At 37.6% G+C, this 14,873-nt stretch overlaps 1 protein-coding gene across 1 annotated transcript; it reads right to left on the bottom strand.

Annotated features, from left to right (window-relative positions):
- Positions 1-887: 887 nt before the first annotated feature.
- On the bottom strand, positions 888-11,916 carry LOC139729966 (mitochondrial import inner membrane translocase subunit TIM50-like). Its single transcript, XM_071640882.1, has 9 exons — positions 11,517-11,916; positions 9,688-9,719; positions 9,468-9,548; positions 8,690-8,809; positions 7,546-7,653; positions 5,693-5,791; positions 3,428-3,584; positions 2,292-2,395; positions 888-989 (listed from the first exon to the last, which is right to left on the bottom strand). Exons 1-9 carry the CDS (start codon positions 11,914-11,916, stop codon positions 888-890), a joined length of 1,203 nt encoding a protein of 400 aa, XP_071496983.1.
- Between the last annotated feature and the right edge of the window lie 2,957 nt (positions 11,917-14,873).

Raw genomic sequence — 14,873 nt, 5'->3', positions numbered from 1 at the left:
ACAACAGGCCAGAATATCTGATATCTGCGCCAAAGAGGTACATCCAGTCCACCCCATCTCTCCACTCCAAATACTGCTTCCCCTTCAACATCCTGCCTAAAGGGAACAATCTATTGCCCCTTTCAAGCTTTGCACATTTCATCCAGGTGCATTTGAAGATCTTGCGGACGAAATCTTGGGTAATATGCCAGGTGACTCTCACATAAATATATCAGGACGTATAAGGAACTCATTCATCAATTCTAGACTGGGCAGGCCTTTGAAAAGCTTTTGGGTTGTGAGGGTAATCTTTGCGATGGAAATATGCATGTGGCGTGCATACAGTGTGACAATGTTACATTCTATTACATCATTTCATTGAACATTCTGTAATACAGGAGTAAACTCATTTTACATTTCATCTGCCATTTCTTTTCAACATCACCTCGCAGAAATAAAAAAGTATGACTTGAAGTCCACACTTATATATCTCTCAGATCACAGTCTGTTTGATATGTGCTCTTGCAGGCGGCTAAAATTTGATAAGAATTTGATATCAATCTTGGAATTACAGTTCTCTCTAAACCAAGGGAAATACTACTGTGGGTATAATTCATAAACAAGAGCTAATAAAAATATTTGGACACATACGATAAGAGCAGAGAGGGTATAATAGAACCTGATACCAGGAAGAACTGAATAATCCAATGCTGATAGAGAGATTAGCTCACGTCCACCATTTTGAAGGGAGAACCAGGAAAGTCCATCATGTGAGTTTGGTTCTTGACCTCAAGAACGAGGTGATGGCCTTCAAAGCGTCTGACCGAGAAACAAGAAATTGTACCAGAGTCTCCTCCCGGAGCTCTGACCTCCGACCTCCAACCTCTGAGCTGTAGGTAGGGTGTGTTTCATCTCCTTCCCATCATTCCGCGGGACCAGTTTCCGACGAGGGAGGATCCCTTCTTCTCCTTGGCTGCGGCCTGTCTTTGTAACTCCTCCTCCTGTTCTTTCTGCAGAGAAAATTGCCCAGAATTTCACTGAATGACATAGCTTAGAACTAAGAGCTGAGTAGTTGATATTTCATGCAACATTCACAAACTGTATAAGAGGAAGCATGAGTAGAAATCTACCAAGTGCAGCATGACACATACACTGTAACAACTGAGAAAGGATCAATTTGCAGCCACCATTTTTTCTTTTCAAGTTATTAGTACTTATCTATGGTTGCGATAACTAAATTTCAAAGGCAAGCAATGTCCACTTTCTTCTAGAAGTTCCCTCTCGTCCCTCCAAACAGCGATGAATTGCACATTCAGAGCTCTTCTTCTGACACCATTCCAACACGGCTGTCAGTGTATTATGTTTGGGGGAGAGCAGCCGGCTGTATAATTGCTAACTGGGAATGAAACACAAACCTAATGGCCAAGAGTAAGTTTCTTTTCCTCCCTCAGTCAGGCTGAAGAAATGTTCAAGAAATTACAAGCCTTCATGATCTGATATCCACAAAAATCTTCCGTAAACAACCAAAAGATTACTAGATTTTATCATCAGTGTTGTTGTTGGAATACCACCCCCTAAAAAGAATTCATATATTATGTAAGTGTTGCCAAGCAACAAATGTTGTTCAACTGTTTTTACGAATGAGTGGCTGGTATTAGATTACAGAACACTGGACAGAATGCTTCCATCTTTTTAAGCTCTTCTGAGTGCATAGTGTCACCCAGCTGAGTAGAGAGAGCTTTAGGAACAGGGTAATTGGCTTTGGACATCCAAGTTGGTTCAGGACAGCATTTCATGAAACTTGTCAGTTAAAGGGACTGTACAGTACTGGTTGAGGTAGGGATTCACGTTTTGAACATTCCTAAGTGAGATAATGAAAAGCCTCTTATGAAATATGAAAGAGCATGTAATTTTAAGAAGGATTCAACGTTTATTTGATGAAAATTGGTTTTCAAATGGCTGAGATATCCAAAAAAGTGCTAATAATAAAAGGCGACATGCCCCAACTTTATTAGGATCTCTTTGTTTCACCTTGTTTTTGGATATCTCAGCCATTTCAAAACCGATTTTCATCGAATAAACTTTTGATACCCCTTAGAACTGCATGCTCTTTGACATCTCATAGAGTGGTTTCTGAATATCTTGCAAAATGTTAAAAGCTAAATCTACACCTCGACCAGAACTGTACACACCCTTTAATGACTGACAAGTGTTTTAAGCTACCGAAATCCTTGCATCTGATTGGCTGAGAGAAAAATCTGTCAGTGAAAATTACTGACAAAACACTTGATGAAATGCTCCTCAGTTTTCACCTGTAACCTGGCCTGATTGAGTCTGAAGGCTTCCATGGGGTCGTCGTACTGTTGGTAGAACTCCAAAACCGTCCTCACATCATCCACGTTGCTCACGGCAATAGCTGGTTGGAAGGTAAGAATGCAGGACAAAGCATCACTGTTTAATTGATGGGCAAAACATGCTAGAAAGCAATGCTACTCCAAAATCTTCTGAATGATGCTGGTGATATTCTGATTTGTACAAGTGTACGCATTTTATCTTTGACCTGAACATGGAATTCAGATGAGATGAATTAGGCTAGTAATCATTATGTCTTGACAATCATCATTTTACAAAGCACTGTCATAATGCCTGCACACTGCTGTAAAGCACTAGATATTATAATCCTACGCTCCTAATCTGTTTGTTGCAAAGATGCTGGTGACTACAGCTGCAGCTGATAACCTACAAAATGACTGAAAACATTATGCAATATCCAATCTTACAAACAAGCACTATATTCTATGGTTTCATGACTTTCATATGATATTCACTTTCAGGTAAATATTTGTCATCAAGCATTGATAATCCACACGTATCTCGAAACACTTCACAGTAATTTACATAATTACACTGACATGCAATCATTACAAGACCTAAAATGTGAAGAAAGCATGGTTAACAAATCCTAGTTTGCTTTATCTAGAATATCCTCTTTGCCTTGCTTTTTCTTTGCCTCATCACTTCAAACCTTATCAAAATTTATACAGCTTGGGGAAAAAACAATCAAATTTTCTGCTCAGACTGCTAGATCTGGTGCAGCCACTAACCAATTCAATGTTCGCGATAACATAAACTGTCACGGAATTAGAGAAGGAAATTACCAAGAAAAGGTATCTTCAAAGCCATTTCCTTCATGAAGACAAAAATACAGTGAGGGATTGGGCTACCGTCACATATCCGCTTCTAAAATTCATGTCATCTGAATTCCATGTTCGGACCCAAAACATGCATTCTAAAATAAATGCTCCACACTATCCAGCGGAGAGAAATTAACAGACGGAAACTTTCTATACATCTGATTGCATGGCAAAGGCTTTTGGAAAAGTAATGATTCCATGGCAATGCTACTAATCAGCCATAATGTGGTAGGACATGTAACAAGGAGACTCACTTCTGAGGAAGGCTGCCAATTCAAAGAGGGTCCTGTCATCGTCATTCCCCTCCCACTTCTTGAGGCCCACGGCATTCTTGGGCTGCAGCTGGTAAGACTTGGCATTGCAGTCAACGATGATTACTTTGGACAGATCACGGTTGAGGCTAGATAGATCCTAAAAACATGAAATATATAATGAAAAAAAAAAGTAATTTCACAAGTAAAATACAAATGGCCTAAAGTAATGGCCATAACATTTGCTTAACATGCAACAATTCAATCACAATAACCTGTTGAAGATGGGCTGATTTTGCTACAACACGCATTTCCCATAGACACTTGCCCGAGTATACTCGGAACTCGTCCTCAACGGGTTAAAATGAATAAAAATTTTTATGTTCTTGTTAAGATACCTACAGAAACTAGAAAAGGTAAGTGAATGAGGCAGATGTGTGAATCAACCATGTGAAGGCACTATGCCATTATTTTTGCTGCAATTTCCAGGGCTGTTCCTGTGCAGTTTAGGAACAATGTATGGACACAGCCATCTCACATCAGGCTTCCCTAAAAGTTAGAGGACCAGGGGGGTGTTTCATAAAGCTGTTCGTAAAGTTACGAACAACTGGTGATCAGTTCTTAAGCTGAATTACTGAAATTCTGATAAGTGTAGCACATCAGAACTGATCACCAGTCGTTCGTAAGTTGTTCGTAACTTTACTAACAGCTTTGTGAAACGGGGCCCAGTACAGCACAAACACATTGCAAACATTAAAACAGCAAGTACGAGTATAAAACTGAAAAGGATAATGCTTATGTGATGGAAACTATTCACATTGCCTTTGAAGCAGCGTAATGTGCAGCTACCCAATGGTAGTGACTGTTTTAATGGAAATATACTATCACTGTCTTACAGTACAAATTTAGTGAGATTAATTACATTTATACCAACAATTAGCATGCTGGTTGAATCATGTTTATAAGATAAAATTGTACCTTAGCACTGAAAAACAGTTTAACAACTGAAGATTTTACATGCACACTATAACCTAGAGCTTCTTTGGGAATTAGTTTTGAGGAAACCCTGAATAATTTTGCATAGAACAGCACATATACAAGTAACACTTTTAAACATGCAGTCAAATGGCATCATTTGTTTGTATGATTATTCCAAGAGTCAGTGCCAACTTCAAGGTATGCATGTTCTCCTGTGCCAAGTAATTGGCGGTACGGCACATGGACACAAACAGAATTACTTCATAAAGCCATACATTGCCTGTTCTGTGGCTGCATTGCTAACATAGTACTCTACCATATGCTCTTCTAGGATGCTTGTGTGTTGTATGGCTGTGAGTAAAGACCTTTACCTCGTCACAAACAAGATACCAGCAGAGTTCATTTTTCTCGTAAACAACCCCTGCCCAATGAAAAATTGCACTACAGTTACAATGATTTTGTTCAGCCAGCCAAGACTCACCTGTACTACAAGTATTCATTTTACTGTGTGGTTAGAAATTGCATAGAATGTGCTCATCTTGGGGTATAACAAATTACAATTTAGGAATATGAGGAACTCTTTCATCATATCTATGCATCATGATACACAAATTATCACTTTCAATTCCCAAATGACATCCCTTTCTTCCTAATAGACATCTAAAACCATATCAAAGCCAAAACATAGTTCTCTGCAGGGCTTAAATTTCAACTCCCACCAAATTTACTTGGTATACATCAAAAGGGTCTACCACAAAACTTGTCTGGCTGACGGTGTTTGCTAGGATAATGGGCTGTCTTGCAGTATTTTGAGATCAAAATTGTGGAATAATTTTGATCATATGCATATGGCTTTTATACCTGAAATGCCCTCCCCATTCAGTAGTACCCGTGGGTAGGAGCATGTCACATGATGTTCAGTAGTGCCTTAGCAATCACAATTTCAAACAAGCAATACAAGCAATTCACACAATTCACTCTGGCCAGCGCAGAAGATCGGTGGACACTGCTGTGGGCTGATGAGTCAATTATCAATAATCGATTAAAAGAAAATAAGTAGCAACCATGACTTGGTATGCTCTGAGACTGTTGTACTTCAGGCGAGCCTTTTTGGCTAATATTTTGCATTTTTGCCACTACCTAACTGAAATCTTGTTACTACAGCGTTATTCGACACATTTCTTAATGCACAGGTATACATTCTAGAGCAAAATTGACAGTTTTGCAGGCATATGAGAACTATGTTTTGGCTCTAAACGAACAGAGTGGCTTCGGTCCATTTCAGCTGACCTTGACATGGTGTCCATTGACGTACTTGGTGGCATCCCTGAAAAGTCTGTACATGATGTATCCCTTGGGGTCAAGACTATCAAGCAGAGGGAAGGCAGTCTGAGAAAAGAGGACACAAGACTCAAATGTCAGCTACATGTAGTATCGTTCTCTTTCTCTCTCTTTCGACATTTAAAGGGATGGTACAGTTTTGGTTTAGATGAGGCTGCAGGTTTCCAACTTTGAGTGTGGGTTTGTGAGATAATGAGAAACCTCTCACTGAATATGAAAGAACATGTAATGCTTAGAAGAATTCACAGTTTGTTTGATGAAAATTGGTCTTGAAATGGCTGAGATATATAAAAATGCGATCCTAATAAAACGCAAAAAGCCACAACTTTTATCAGAATCTCTTTGTTTTACCATGTTTTTGAATATCTCAGTCATTTCAAAACTGATTTTCATCAAATAAACTTTCAGTTCCTCTTATAATTGTATGCTCTTTAACATTTTATAAAGTGGTTTCTAAACATCTTGCAAAACGTTAAAAGCTTTTCCTCACCTCAACCAATACTATACTATCTCTTTAAAGCGTATCCGGGCAATTACCCCGAGAGGGCAATTACCCCCCGGCTAAATACTGGTTAGTGGTAAGCTTAGAGTAACGATTAGGGTTAGGGTTAGGGTTAGGGTTAGGAGTTTGTGTTAGGGATAGGATTAGGTTCAGGATTAGGATTAGGATTAGGGCCAGGGGAAGGGTGCGGGGTAATTGCCCAGGGGGTAATTGCCCTAGACCCCTTTAAAGTGAGCCCCAATAAAGATGTTTATTCGGCAGCTGAAATTCACTGGGTGACATCACCGAAGGTGGAAATTGATTCAGGGCTTATATGTATGCCTCACAGCAATACAGAAAGCACAGCAGGTACAGGTGAAAGAAGACATGAACCTCTCACCTCTTCAAGTATCAAAAGCAAGACCATCAAACCATACATGATTTCACATCAGGCTTTTCTCACAGAGATACTTGAAAAAATGTTTTTGATCACTGGAAAGCAAATGGTAGCGCTACACTATAGTATCCATTGTGGATAGTGTAGCTCTACCAGCTACAACAATGTTTCTTTGTGGTAATAACTTCAGCATTCTACATATTAGATTAAACAAACTCAGTCCCAATGTACATGCATTCAAACAACTGCACTGGGAAATAATGCAGTTCGTAACTATCATTTTGCATTCTACATGTACATAAAGCAAATGGATTTATAAATAAGTACATCATATAAAATATCTTAGTTCACTTCCGTTAAAACGAAACGAGTTAGAGCAAAATTTCATTACAACAAAGTAAAATTCAGGTCCCCCAAACTATTATTTATCTTTTACATACTTTATTTGTTCTGTTATTACAAAATTTTGAAATGAAAGAAAACTGCAGGTCCCAGGACTTTGTTCTTATGGGAGACATGGAATCACCTCTATGTCATCAAAGGGTTGCTTTCATATATGAAATCAAAATTTTGCAATGTTGATCTAAAAAACTCTTCTGATTAGTCCTTGTCCTGAAAGTTCGATGTGACATAAAAACAAAACATGATTTACATCAAAGATGCTGTTGCCCCTTTAAACTTCCTGCCCGGAAAGATTACAAATCATGCATTCACGAACAATTTTTTTAAGTTTGAAGTCGGTAGCTTCAATGTGGACAACTCATTTCAATGTTCACAGTTCTTTTCTGCATATTCCAACCACTCCTACACACTGATGGTGAATTTGCCTTGCACAGACATACACTTTATATATGTGCTCACTACATCAGACCCAATTTCTTGCTTGCAAAAGAACAGAAAGGTATAGTGAAAATGAAAACTCACAAATCCTTGCTCTGAGGTGTAAATAACGATTTCAAAAAGTGGTGGCCCAACTTGCTGTAGGAAGTATTCTACACCCGGGCGTTTCTTGAATCGCCAGCCATTGGCGTACTGCAGAGAAAATTTGAGAAATACATCACAGATTATGATAAACAAGCTTAATCTCTATTTACAAGAAACTACTACAAGGCATGTCAAAAGCACAACAACCGTATTATGGAATGTTAGAAAATCAAAGTGAAAACAAATAAACAGAATAATGTTGGTGGGCTTAGTTTCTTCCCGGGAAATAAATGTTTTTCACATATATTCAGAAGAGACAGAATAAAGTTTTAATCACCTAACACAAAATTTTGTATTGAGTAATACATTAATCATGATTTTTTGTGCAGTCTCAGTTCATTGCGGCTTGAATATCCAAATGAATGTTAACAGTGAAATAGAACTGGGACTCTTTGTCCTAGTTCAAACTGGGTGAAATAGGCACATGGGTGATGGCAAATATAATAACCTCTGGCTGAAGCCATAAGAATAAAACCCCACCACTGAATATCAAGGAACAAAAGGACGATTCTAATTAATCCTCGGTGTGCTGCATTAATTTCTTGCACATAGGTATTTGTGTGAAACTTGTGGACATTTGTCTCATTGACACACAAAGGGTTAAAGGGATGGTAAGGTATTGGTGGAGATGAGAATTGGGCTTTTAACTTTTTGCTAGATACCAAGAAAACACTTATGATATAGTACAGAGCATACCATTTTAAGAGGAATTCAAAGTTTATTTGATGAAAATCGGGTTTGGAATGAGTGAAACATCCAAAAACAAAGTAAAACAAAGCGATCGTAATAAAGTGTGGGTCCCACACTTTATTAGAATCGCTCTTATTTTGGATATCTCAGCCATTTCAAAACCAATTTTCAGCAAATAAATGTTGAATTCCTCATAAAATTACATGCTCTTTCATTTATTTCATAAGAGGTTTCTCATTATCTCACCCAAAAAAAAAAAAAAAAAATGTTAGAAATCTGAAATTAGGTTTCAACCAAAACTATATGATCCCTTTAATCAGAATGAGTGATCAACTCTAGTGGGTCATACTACTCAAAGGTTCTAAGATGTCAAGAAAAGAACTGAAACACTCACTGTCCACTCTGGATGGACCAAGACATCCTTCATCTCAAGGACCAGAGTGTAGGGAGGCTGGTAGTACGGTTCCGTCAGAGGGTCTGGTAGAAGTTTCTCAGCCGACGGTTCAACTATCATCTGATACAAGCACATCAAGGAAGTGAGAATAAGTTAGTGATTGAGTTAGCACAACACATCTACACATAGTACCAATTTCACACCTTGGAATGAGAACACTAGTATAAGCTTCACAGTCACACTTATGCTGGAGCAAAACAAACTTTTACAAGATCATACAACTGTATTTCATTTGCTATTCCAAGTGTACTTGCTAGTTGTCATGTAGTCACATATTTGCACTGGAGCTTGGTTACTTCTCTCATCACAGAGTGGAATTCCACATGATATATTATATGTGACATTTATTTCTTTATCCTACAATGAACTGTTTACTGAATAAAGATGTACAAGCAAAACTGACATTATTATGACAATGGAGTGAACCTTCTTGTTAATTCATAAGGATGATATATCAATTCCCTCATATATAAAGTTGAAGTTTTCTAACAAGTTTGAAAGGTGCAAGAACTTTAGACATCTCACAACATGACACAAGGGAGATGCATTATAAGGTTTATATCAGATGATCTGAAATGATAATCCATATTCCTGTGAGAATCTATATCAGAGGCATATCATCACAATGCCACATGAATTGGATTAAGTGTGAGCATCAAAGTTAGACCGTCAAGAAAGAAGAAAATAAATACATATATATTATGTGTGTGCAACGTACCGTCCTGTAATTCTTCACTTCTGTGTATGCTCTCTGAAGATATGCCCACACTATGAAGTCTTTATGAAATTCGTCTTCTATCTAGAATATGAAAAGAAAGTATGAAGTTAGTTGATATACACAGTATCAAATAGATAATAATGTTCACACCTGTTGACACAATAACCATTATCTTTAACACAGTCTTCAAAACATGAACAGTCAACATAAGTATACTCACTTCTTTGCCATGTTCATCGAGTTGAGGTTGACCTGAAAAATTGAAAAACACATTAAAAACCAATCAAAGAAATGTAGACATTTTATTCTAATATGCACACTACATTCATCTTTTATTCTGAGGTTCAGATCAAAACAGATTCAAACATTTGTTGCACCAGGATGTGTAATGACAAGCTAATCAAAGAGCAGAGCACAATACAGAAATGAAGGCTGTTACATGCTTCTACACATTAAAGCTGGGAAAGCTGCTAAACGGGCTTGTAAGTGATCAACCTTTCCATAAAAAGATTTATGTTGTGATTCATGCACTAAATCATAATAATAGGCATCCAGCATAGCACTAACACATCAGGAAAATAAACAAACACGATGTGCCTGCTCTTACACACAGTGACATAGTAAGAATATTAGCAATATCTTGGTTCACCTGTAACTCAGTAGCATCTGCAGTTAGAAATTGGTAGTAATTGTGGTATGAAAAGTAGAAATCCTAGATCATACTAGACTATATGGTTGCACAACTACAGCCAAGTAATACTCAATTAACCCGTTTAGAACGGGCTGATTTTGCTACAACATGCATTTCCCATAGACACTTGCCCGAGTATACGCGGGACTCGTCCTCAACGGGTTAAGACAATAGTCGTACTTCCTCGTTCTTCTAAGGGCAAACTGCAATTGTCCTACACTTCTTTGTCAGTCTACAAACTGTGACTCTTGTTTTTATGTTTTTGTTGTTGTTGCTCTTCAAGTATCCTAAACTCTTTAAGAGGATTCTACAGTACAATCTAGTAGTATTAAAATGTCAATTATCAGATATTCTATTATTGTTTTAGTTTGTTTTGTTTTATTGTCTTTTGTTGTCTGTTTTGCTTGCTAAATATTGCCACCACTCATGAAGTGGCTGCTCAACAAGGCTGAACCTCACTGATGACCCAATGAGGTGTTTATAGTTTGAATGATACAATCAGAGCTGAATTTCAATTTTTTCCTTCTTCATCATGTGTCCACCTTCGCTCAATTGCAGGACAGTAATGATGAGTGTGATATGTGCATTAGCAAAGTCAACTTGAAATAGATTCTACTGGTACTTGTTGAGGCACACACATAACATAAGTTGTGATCAAGTAGAAGTCAGAAAATCAAACATTATAGTCTTTGATTACTCAATCATGATAGGTTTAAGTTTACTCCAGTTTGATTGCAGCCTTTTATTACCTCCAAGGGAGGAGGTTATGTTTTCATTACCGCTGGTTTGTCGGATTGTTTGTTTGTCTATGTGCAAAATAACTAAATTTGGATGAAACTTATAGAAGAGGTCGAGAATGACACAAGTAACAGATGATTGAAGTTTGGTTGTGATATTGGAATTTATGAAGGATTTTTTATATTTTGGCAGGTAGGGTCCACGAACTTGGGAGTTCAGGCTGCGCATATTTGAGGTTTGCATGCGAGCACTTGAGTGCATGCTCTAGTAGTATCTAGTTTCTGCTAAGGCTAAAGCCATGTTGCGCAGCTGGAAGTTCATGACGTAACAAAAGGCTTCGGGAAATCTGACAACTTTCAGCACGCAGACATATGGTATGGGTGGAAATCACTGATCTCTATGACTATGGAAGAACAAGATCAGTGGTGGAAATGAGCTGCATGCCTAGCAGAGGTCTGCGGTCTCGTCTCAGCCCAGAGTGCTTCTGTGTAGTTTACTTTAAAGCAACGCCAACAGAATGGCTCAGATTTAGGCCCTAACCAAAATGATAGACTAATGGCAATTCCGGCAATGCTTGAGAGGCCTTGGATAATATTACATAGAATCTACAGAAACTCTACCTAATTCATAAATGCTTAGTAGAGAAGCTCCGGCAAGCATCCCTCCCGTGATACGCATTGCCCATTTTTGTATCCGTGCCGTCCGTTTTTTCCTCTCCTCTTTTCGCTTCTTGTCATCCTCCGTTTCGTTTCTCGCCTTCTCCTCAGCCTCACGTAACATTGCAGCAAGAGGCAAGGTTGATGCAGTTTCGCCATCCCGACTCGAAGCAGACAATTTATCTTCATTCCTTAGCGATGCTGAGACGGAGAAGCCAAGACTGGTTCTATTTACTCTGTTTACGTAAGATCCTGGTATAGTTCTTGAGAAAACATGATTTGATCTCCTCGTCGTCCTGCAAGCGTTCGATCCAAGGACTCGCAGGCCGTGCCTCACTACACATGTACCACAGAGCGCTGCCATGTTGTTTGCCCAATGTGGATGTGTGTGCCTGAGATGAAACGGGAGAGGGCGACATTTCCGAAATGAGTCCGGTAGATCATGTCGTCAAGATGATGAAATACTTGTAGTAATTTTCATCGTACAGAATGCGCGTCTATACTTGTAAAGGTTATTTATAAATAACATTAACAAGCTAATATCATTTACTTTTGTTTCACTTATTCTTGTAAACTTGTCTAATGATTCATTCATAAACACATTTTGCACATGGTAAATTAAACTCGACCACTTGCTTCCACGGAATCTATTATCATCAGATAGTTTTCTCACCATCACTCCAGCAACATACCACCAAGGACACTTTCTCTGCAAGACTGCAACACTAAAATGCATACAAATTCTCGTACTTTGTAAGAACAGTGATGATCTTTAACCACTTTCCTGAATATACACTACAGGAATCAAGGTTAGTCCTTCAGGAGGTTGTTCTGCCTCATGTATAATTTCCATGGGCCCAACATAGTACCGAACTCAAATTGTTGCTATAATCCCACCAAAGGGGTAAATTTTACTGTATTTTTTTGCTTGATTGTACCATACCAACTCGTGGCACTCCCGTATTGACCTATGGCACCCCAATATAATACTACTAGGCTATAAGCGACAAAGGTTATCATCTCATCAAGTATCAATTAAACTCCTTCTTTTTCTTTCTTTTTTTCTTTCTTTCTTTATAATCAGGGTATATGTTTATCCATCTATTTATCTGCATTTTCTTTATTAGGCCCTATTTCTATGTCCATTTTGTGCGGACTCTGGTTCTTGAAATCTAGCAGGAAATTACAATCACTGTCTTGTCATCTGTCTTTTATTTCATAAGAAAAGTCTACAACAATCCGTCAACAGAAATGAACAAGGAAAAGAAAGAAATGAAAGCGAATTCTGAATTTTAACTTCACAATGTCCCTCCTGATTTTCATTCTATGGAAATTTTGAAATGTTTATACAAGTGAACCTTTCACAAGGATCCGACCCACCACCTGTAACAGTTAGATCTTCGCAGGGGGGGGGGGGGTCTCTTTTGATTGGAAATGCCCCCCTAATGGATCAGCGTGCCTGTTTTTTTTTTTTTTTTTTTTACTATAGTACTTCATTCTATTTCGATTTAGTTCCCATAAGTATTTATTCAAATGTTCGTTATATATATAAAACAGTTCGTTATATACCAAAAAAAAAAAGAGTTCCTTTTGTAATGTGTATGTTGAGATTTTAATAAATTTTTTGAGTGAGTGTCAATATGTTGGTAGATTGTCGGTTGAAGTAAGAGAATGGATTAATGTTAACGCATGGTTAGAAATAACATTTATGATGGAAAATAAATTATTTGGTTTTTTGGGTATTAACAATACGGCAATGAATTGTATTACTATGCTTGTGAGATATGAAATTTATGTTTGTAAAATAGAAAAAAATAATACCTCGTTTTGATTTATGTAAAGATAGTATAAGGGAATAATATTCCCTTATACTATCTTCGATAACATGTCATAATAATATCATAATATTATCATGATAAAGAAAAATTAATTGCAAGAAATAATCATAAGTTGCAAAAGTGTTTCAGAAAAATGGTGTCTGTTAAGACACCAGTTTTCTTGATATGTATTATATGATGGCATGAGTCACGATATTTTTATTGGTTGTTTTGTTTTCAAAGTATTGCATTTGAAATATTACGATGTTATTTGAAATATTACAATGTATTTCGTGCACAGATGAATGTCTGATGTAGAATAATAGATATGGGGGAATATATACATATATATATATATATATATATATATATATATATATATATCATATATATATTTATATATACATATATTCAGGCAAATGGGCTTTTTGCATGATCCAACTCAGTTTTTGTTTGTTTGTTTGTTTGTTTGTTTGTTCGTTTTTAAGTCTGTTCCCCATCTGTACACTGGCGTCAGTCGTTCGATTACATACAGTAGCTACAAAGTTACGTCAAGATATTGCGTTGTATAGAATTTGATTACATCACAGGTGTTTCACGTGTCTACACTGGCCGTCGATATTTCGGTAAGTCAGATTTGCCATTCTTTACGTACATTAGCAATTTCTTTCAGTCATATGCTTGGGAGTGACAGTATAGAGTGACGGTACAATATGTAATATCTCACTGATGTAGAATGCAAGCATAATGAAGATATAATTTGTGTAGTAAAACCTACTTCTGACGAGATGTTTGTTGGTAAGTACAGTCCCACCTATTGCGATATGTGTGACTCCCGCTGGGATCAATTTCCAGAGCACAGTTGTCCCAGCCTGCTAATGCAAATTCTACTAGGTCTAGGCCAACTCCTAAGTCCTAGATTAGAGTCTAGTGACTAGTGTAGGCCTTTTGTGCGTGACATTTCGAACTGATATCTCACTAGATTAGATTCTACTAGTTATGTTTTATTATCTCCTCAGGCTCAGGATTGAATCCTTTGGCTTTGAATGGCCCTCGCCTCGCAAGTACCCAAGTTTTCAACTTTCAGTAATCGAATGATCGTAGGTAAATTAATTCAGATAATTCAGGCTGCTGTTCAATCCTCTAAGCTCTAATGTGACATATGAAATGATTAATCTATTTCAAGTAGGCAAAATGGCAATTTGGAAAATAGAGTAATTGCGGCAGTATGCGGCGGTGAGCCAGTTCACAGCAGGTACAACATATTTGGTAATACAACTGTATTCCGCTAAACACACCGACACACTCTATAAATTTACATCCTCCTGAATGATTACTTCAAAAAGTGTGCAGTGCAGCTAGCAGCTTGCAATACTGAGATCTATTCTAACTTTGTCTTTGCATTGTTACAAGCTGATGTTATCAGTCAGTTCCAAAGCTGATAAAACATGGTGAGATTAAGCCAATGAAATTGTTCTTTCTTCTTTTAGATTTTCCTGCCACC

This window comes from Diadema antillarum, unplaced genomic scaffold, assembly GCF_040938485.1.
Source record: "Diadema antillarum isolate AM-2024a unplaced genomic scaffold, OU_Dant_1.0 seq00000278_RagTag, whole genome shotgun sequence".
Lineage (NCBI taxonomy): Eukaryota > Metazoa > Echinodermata > Echinoidea > Diadematoida > Diadematidae > Diadema > Diadema antillarum.
This window is presented reverse-complemented; position numbering and strand designations above follow the sequence as displayed.

What these genes read in the sequence shown, in the direction of transcription:
- LOC139729966 (XM_071640882.1), bottom strand. Translation starts at nt 11,916, where the DNA reads ATGGCAGCGCTCTGTGGTACATGTGTAGTGAGGCACGGCCTGCGAGTC. An exon ending in AAGTGAAGAATTACAGGACG is followed by an intron (nt 8,810 to 9,467) that starts GTACGTTGCACA and finishes TGCTTGTATCAG; the next exon opens with ATGATAGTTGAACCGTCGGC. An exon ending in TCAATCAGGCCAGGTTACAG is followed by an intron (nt 990 to 2,291) that starts GTGAAAACTGAG and finishes TTTTCTCTGCAG; the next exon opens with AAAGAACAGGAGGAGGAGTT.